This window comes from Hevea brasiliensis, chromosome 7, assembly GCF_030052815.1.
Source record: "Hevea brasiliensis isolate MT/VB/25A 57/8 chromosome 7, ASM3005281v1, whole genome shotgun sequence".
NCBI classification, from domain to species: Eukaryota; Viridiplantae; Streptophyta; class Magnoliopsida; order Malpighiales; family Euphorbiaceae; genus Hevea; species Hevea brasiliensis.
In genome coordinates this window covers 91289557-91297029 of record NC_079499.1, presented here as the reverse complement: position 1 = coordinate 91297029, position 7473 = coordinate 91289557, and the positions used below count along the sequence as shown (strand labels likewise).

The 7473-nt window shown below is 30.5% G+C and overlaps 2 protein-coding genes across 2 annotated transcripts; both read left to right on the top strand.

The window, feature by feature from the left end:
- Positions 1–1778: 1778 nt before the first annotated feature.
- Positions 1779–2939, top strand: LOC110655859 (salicylic acid-binding protein 2). The gene is given in 3 exon segments (XM_021812327.2): positions 1779–2219; positions 2372–2633; positions 2636–2939. Coding segments are annotated over 3 exon segments (792 nt in total). The 5' UTR covers positions 1779–1844; the 3' UTR covers positions 2791–2939.
- Positions 2940–6082: 3143 nt separating this feature from the next.
- Positions 6083–6855, top strand: LOC131181386 (uncharacterized). Its single transcript, XM_058149433.1, has 2 exons — positions 6083–6170; positions 6275–6855. Exons 1-2 carry the CDS (start codon positions 6083–6085, stop codon positions 6853–6855), a joined length of 669 nt encoding a protein of 222 aa, XP_058005416.1.
- The last annotated feature ends 618 nt before the right edge of the window (positions 6856–7473 follow it).

Here is a 7473-nt window from a genome sequence, read left to right as displayed (position 1 = left end):
GACTTATAAATTCAATTTTAATTAGAACTAATTTTTATATTAATGTAATAATTAAGAATTTTAGAAATATATCTATAATTAAAAAATATGAATTTATTTTATATGAAATATTTTTTTAATAAACTTATAAGAATTTAAATTGAAAGAAAATTTTAAAAATATTGATAAAAAAATTCATATAAAAATTAATTTTTTTTCTTGATCTTTTATGTAACTTCATATATAATTGTGTTGAAGTATTTTTATACAAGTAATTATAAGATAGAGATAGAAATTTATTAGGATTCATTAAAAAATTGATACTTATAAATAAAATATCTTCTCATTTTTATAAATAATATAAATCATGAAGGTATTTTTATAAAATTTTATTTCAAATTATATTATAATAAAATTTAATTAAGTAGAATTTAAATACAAGCAGGACTAATAATTTTAAGATTTATATAAATTTTAAAATTATATAGAAATTAAATTTTAAACACCAAAAATTTTAAATTTATATAAACTCTAAAATTAAATTAAATAATAAAAATATAATTATAACTACTATAAATAATAAAGGAAAATTTGAGCAAAACCTATGTTTCTCTTCCCCCTCCCCCTCCCCACCTCGCACGTATATATATTATATAGATTATAGATATAGATAACTTGTAGGCTACAAACATGAAATATTAACTAAATTAAGATACAAATAGTGATCACAGAAGAGGTATATTCGTCTATATAAATTGTATTAATTAAATTGGTTTGTATTAATTAAATTGGTTGTGGGCTTAACAAGGGGTTCCTCATGAATTTGATAGACATTAGATCAAAGCCAATTGGATGAAAAAATTTTAAACTTCTAAATTTATTGTTTATTTTATCCAAAATTTTTAATTTTAGACAATTAAATCAAACATTTTAAAATTTAAGAAATTCTATTCAATACTCAAAATTTATCTCTAAATTTTAATAAGTAAATTATAATTTAATCCTTAAGGCTAGACAAAACGTATAACTTAGTTCTTATATTTTCAAAATAAAAAATTTTAATTCCTAAAAAAAAATCATGCCATCCAATTGACCGTTAATCATATAAAAAAATGATCAAAATACTCTTAAAAAAGAAACAGGGAACATGAGCTTCCCTACCTTCAATTTTGTTGTCACATATTGCAATCAAATCGGGACCCATTTTTGTCCACCAACCCGTCCCCAGACGAATCCATAAACGCAAAAATCAAAACTTTAGGGAGAGATTTCAAAGGTCAAGTCACATTCATAAACCCGATTAGATTATTATTTTCTGATGCAAGATTTTTTTTAAAATTTTATTTCAAGAACTCAAAATTTCACTAATCAAAATCTAAAAAACATATATTAGAAAGCTTGGAAAAAATTCCAAAATAATTCTGATAAATTCTTGACAAAAAGAATAATTAATTTTGGAAATGATAACATATTTATTATATTATTGAAATATAAAACTTAAATTAAAGGACTATATTGTATGTTTTGTTAAATCTTAAAAATTAAATTGTTTAATTTTAAAAATAAAAGTACTAAATTTTAAATTTTTGTCAAAACTCAAAAATTAAATTATAATTTATCAAGTTCTAATTTGGGTGTTAGATAAAATTTTTATAATTTTAAGTGTTTAATTTAATTGTTCAAAATTAAAAAATTTAGATGAAATGAGACAGCACTAAAAGATAAAAAGTTTATCCAGCCAATAGGCCTTATATCAATAATTTAAATGCGACAGTTTTTCACCTAAAATAAAGCACTAAATGATTTTTAGGTAAGATGAAAGATTAATTTTTCAACATAAAACGAGTATTAGCCATCTGCCAAAAATGGTTATTGAGCTCCATCAACAAAAGCATTTTGTTCTAGTCCACGGGGCCTGCCATGGGGCATGGAGTTGGTACAAGCTCAAGCCACTGCTAGAGACCACCGGCCACCAGGTCACGGCACTCGACTTGGCGGCTTCCGGCATCCACATGAAGCCAATCCAAGAAGTTCACACACTTTCTGAATACACTCAGCCTCTGTTAGAGTTGTTGGCTTCTCTGCCACCAAATGAAAGGGTTATCCTTGTTGGGCACAGCCTTGGAGGCCTGAATTTGGCTCTTGCGATGGAGAAATTCCCTGAGAAAATTTCTGTTGCTGTTTACTTAACAGCTTTCATGCCGGATACTGTCCACCAGCCATCATATATCTTGGATCAGGTTGGATTCTTGAACTAAATTATTATTGTTATTATTATTATTATTTAAAATATGAAAAATTTAATGAATCTTTTCAGATTTGTGCGGAGAGAAATTTTCTCATATGTTTATTTCTTTCATAATAAATAATAATAAAAAAAAATTTGATGCAGTACAACGAAAGGACCCCAAGCGAAGCATGGCTGGACACGCAATTTTTACCCTACAGCACCTCTCTTCAGCATCAAACTTCAATGTTTTTTGGCCCAATATTCATATCCTCCAAGCTCTATCATCTAAGTCCCATTGAGGATCTTGAATTGGCAAAGACTTTGGTGAGGCCATCATCACTGTTCCTACACGATTTGTCCAACGCAAAAAATTTCTCTAATGAAGGGTATGGATCAGTTAGCCGAGTATATGTCATCTGCGAAGAGGCAAAGGAATTCCACTGGAGTTTCAGCAATGGATGATTTCAAATTATACTGTTGAAGAAGTGATAAAGATTGAAGGTTCTGATCATATGCCTATGTTCTGTAAACCAAAAGAGTTGTGTGATCGTCTCTGTGAGATTGCCCAAAAATATACTTGATTAAAGTTTTTTTTTTTTTTTTTTTGCACAATATGCTTAATTAAAATTGTGATATTATATGTAAAAGACCAGTATCATTAGATCTTTTTAGGTGGGTATGATGTGAAAGTTGGTTTTGCACAATAAAGTACGTTATGTGTCCTTTTCAATTGAATTTATGGACGGGATGATTGATTGCCTTTGAATTCTTTTTTTTTTAAGGAGCCTTTGTTTTTTTCTTCAGATATATTTAAAAAAAAAAATAAAAATAAAATTTTTATTAAATAGAGATAAAATATAATTTTAAAGTATAAAATTTTATACTACTTTAATTTTATATAAAAAAAATTTAGATGAATCACTTATAAAAAATATAATTATAATTTTCTTGATTTGAAAGATTTGATCACGTTAACATAGCATTTTATTTATCGATTAAGAGAAAATCATGTTTCACTAAGTGATAATCTATTACTTTTTAACTTTATGATTTTTCTATAAATTCGATTTAGAAAATATCAGATTTTGATATTCTCATGAATAAAAAATTTATAATTTCTATCATTAAGCAAAACACCTAATTCAATGATAATAATAAAAAAAAAAACTCAAAAAGCAAATCCATGCAAAAGAAATAATATTAAATTTTCACAAAAGATTAGTGTAGACACCATATTTGTGCCTTTAAAAAAATTCAAAAAATTACAATTTAAAAAAAAAAACTCTAAAAGTTAAAAAAATATATATAATTTTATTGATCAAGTTATTATTTTTAGATAAATTTCAATTTTAATTTTAATTTTCAACTTTTCTTAATCTTGATTTTTAATTGGATTTTAATTCCATCTTCTTGTCAACTTTGATTTGTTAATTTAAAATAAAAAGAAAAAAAAAAAGAAAATGAAAATTTTTAATTTTGACCTTTAAATTTTATGTGTTAATTTTAGACTATTAAATTAAAAATAATAAAAACAAAATTTGATACTTTTTAATCCTAGCCCTTAATTTTTAAAGCTTTTATTTTTAGCCATTGATTGAGTTAAGCATTTTAGTACTCTTTAATTTTCAACCTTGATTTCTTTTTTGTAAGGAAAAATTTTCTATCATTGGATCTGATGCTACTGGGAAGTTCAGGGGCCTTGTCCTAATACCACAGGAACCTGTAATACAGAAAAAAAAGATGAGGTGGATGGCTTTCTGACAGGTCACTCCGATGCTCAAGTCAGAGGATTGTTTTTTGGAATGTTTAGAGAACTTGTACTAAGATTTGGAGAATTAGAATACGCATACCTGTTTCTGGTCACTTAGTTGGTATTTATAGACTTTTTAGGGAAATAGTCATTGCTTCGTTTATAGAGGCAATCTTAGCTAAATTTTCAAGATTGTCTCTATGAATCTGCTCTTTGCTTGATTGCTGGCGTGATTATCGCTCGGTCCATGAGATTCGGACTCTGCTTGATTATTGGCATGGTTGTTGCTCGGTATAACTTTCGTTCGCCTTGTTGGGTGAATGAAGGTTTTATCTGGTCTTATTTTTATTCGGCTCGTTTGACCTCTTGACCATCTAAACATTGTCGGACTTTTTTACTGTTACATTGGACATAAATTTGATTATTTGACTTGGATTTTGGACGGGTAGTATTAGGATCAAAATTAATTAAAGTAAAAATAAAGATAAATTAGTATAATTTATTTTCTACCTTTAATTTAATTTATAAGGATAGATTCTTAACCCTTGGATTAAAAAAGCAATAAGGACAAAATTGTCCTAATTTGATCTTGGCCTTTGATATATTTTTTTTTTTAGTTTAATTTGACAGCTTTAGAATAAAAAGTGATAAAATAAATTGTCTGCCTTAATCTCCACCCTCCATTTAAAGTCTTAAATCTGAGCCCTTAAAATTAGTTGGGTCCCTATAAATACCCTACACTATTCAACCAGAAAAGGAGGGAGTTTATCACTATTGTTTCACCCTTTCCCTTTGCCTTCTCATTCTCTACCCAATACCACTCTTCTATGCAATCCCCTATTTTCACAAAGCAAACCCCTCATCTCTTCTTCCTAAACTCCATTCCCTCACATCCTTTCCTTTGCTTACAAAGCCATTTACACTATCAAAATCAATTTCCCCTTTCTCTGATCTTCAACACTATTTCACACCACAAAATCAACAAACCCAAATCATCACGTCATTTTTCCCTCTCTTTACTGAAATTAACATACCCATTTCAATCGACTTTTCCCTTGCAGACCCTCTACACCATTCTTCTCTAGACCTCATTTTGTTCGTCAAACAACATTCCCTTCTCAGTTCTCTTCTCCTTCACCAGAGACATACCACACTACATGCTCACTCCTTCAAAGACTTGCTAACTGATCTCCTTTTGGTGTTTGACACACGGCTTCCTCGCCACTAGCACAAGAGGATAAAGGGAATCGATCACCGTTTCGTCACTTAAAAGGCCGGGTATAAATTCATTGGGATCTAAGGATTTGCCATAATTGCTTGTGCTATCTTCCACGAATAATAGACTATTCAAAGCTCTTAAGTCTCGTTGAAGCTAATATTTCATTTTGGGGTTACTTGCTACACTCCCATCATGAAAAGATGTGATTAAACCATGCTATTGGAAGTGGGTATTTAGTGATGTGATTTGAGAATCTATTTCCTTTCTCTTTTCATTCTATTTGATCTTATTGACTACTTCTTGATCTTAGTTTAGGAATGAGTTTCATTATGGTATTTAAAAATGATATATAATGGTGTTTCTTTTTTACTTTTTGATTTTACTCAAGCATTGGATATTCAACAACAAAGTTGACACTCATTTTGCCCTTTGATGTTTTGTTTTATTATGTAATAATTCTTGCATTTTGGTTTTGTATCATAAACAAATCTCATTATCTCACTTGTGAGAATGTGGTGATAATATTCAATAGCGGGGTGAGGAGGTGGTGTTGAACTAGTAATGTATTTAGTAAATGAAAGTTCCCCAGTTCTCATATGAGGTAATGCTTGTATTGTAGAAGACTGCTGAGCTGGATTAAAATAGGTGGCTTGTCATATAAGTTGTCCCACAGCTGTTGTAACTTATTTTTTCTCTTTTCTCTTTTACTTTCACATGCGCAGCATGTGTGCTAGACTTGTATATAAAGACACAGACTCTGTATTCTGTTTCTTAGAGGAGAATAGCAGTTACCATTTTTCTCAATTCTTTCTAAGCAAGTTTGTTCATGGTATCAGAGCGAGTTCAATTCTAGGGTTTGTTTCTTTGAGCAAATCTAAAGAAGCTGGAAGATTGAGTTGAGGAAATGGATGAAGAAGTTGTTAATCGAGATCGAAATTCTGCGACGGTAGAACGCGAAGCTACTCGGAATCAGGGTAGCGGAGATCCAATGAGTTTGCTAGGGTCCGACTATCCGATTCTAGTTTCGGCACCATTGATAAGGAGTAATTTTCGATCTTGGTGTCATGCTATGAAAATAGCATTGGGAGCCAAACAGAAGTTAGGGTTGTGGATGGTTCTATTCTGGAACCAGAAGAGGGATCTGAGGGTTATGAGAAGTGGAAACGATGTGACTACATGGTTACATCCTGGATCTTAAACTCTATGTCGAAGGAGTTGGTAGAGGCATTCATATACACTGCTTCAGCTAGGGAATTGTGGAATGAAATAACTAAGATGTATGGAGAGAATAATGGACCTTTGATTTACCATATTCAAAGGAAAATAAGTTCAATTAGTCAAGGAAATGGATCAGTGGCTAAATATTTTACAAGATTGAAAAAGCTTTGGGATGAGCTTGCGTCGATTGAGTGCTTGACTGCATGTAGTTGTGGTGTTGCAAAAGAAATTGCAGATATAACTGATAGGAACAAATTGATGCAGTTTCTCATGGGACTTGATGAGAGTTTTGAACAGGCAAGGAATCAGATTTTGTTGACAGATCCTCTTCCATCAATAAACAAGGCTTACTCGATGGTTATAAAGTTTGAAGCTCACAAACAAATTGCATTTAATTTTTCTGAATTAACTGGTGAGGTGGCTTTATTTTCTAAGGGGCAAGGTATTAAGAAAGAATAGAAGAAATATGATCCTAAGAAGGGACATTGCAATTACTGCAATATGGATGGGCATATAAGGGAGAATTGTTTCAAGTTGGTTGGATATCCAGATTGGTGGAAGTCTAGGAATAAGAATCAACCTAGACAATATAAATCTACTGCAGCACAGGTAGTTAGGGCAGATCAGTCGTTTACAAATATTAATGCAGTGGATACGCCACTAGAGGCTTGTGAAGATAATCACAGTATTAAAGATCTAAGTGTGAGATTGGGGTCAATTCAACAAGAATTACCAAGGTTGATAAAGGGAAAGGCATCTGTGGCAGCTAATGTTATGGGACCTGTCAATAAGAATTATTTAGGCAACACTATTCTTCATATTATCACATCTTTTGCTAGTAATTTTAGTCTTATTAATGCATGTTGTGTAAGTGAATTAGATGTCTGTTCATGGATCATAGACACAGGTGCCACTGACCATATGTCACCTGTCCAAAACCTTTTTAATTCCTTTCAAACCTTACCTAACCCTATCACAGTTCATTTACCTGATGGTACTAAAAATCAAGTTTCACAAGTAGGTACCATAATGTTGAGCTCTAACATTTGCCTTCATGATATTTTTTATTTGCCACAA

Bases quoted from the DNA above. Each gene is read 5' to 3' on its own strand.
- LOC131181386 (XM_058149433.1), top strand. From the start codon at position 6,083: ATGGATGAAGAAGTTGTTAATCGAGATCGAAATTCTGCGACGGTAGAA. The intron at 6,171-6,274 runs GTTTGCTAGGGT...GGAGCCAAACAG, and splicing joins GGGTAGCGGAGATCCAATGA to AAGTTAGGGTTGTGGATGGT.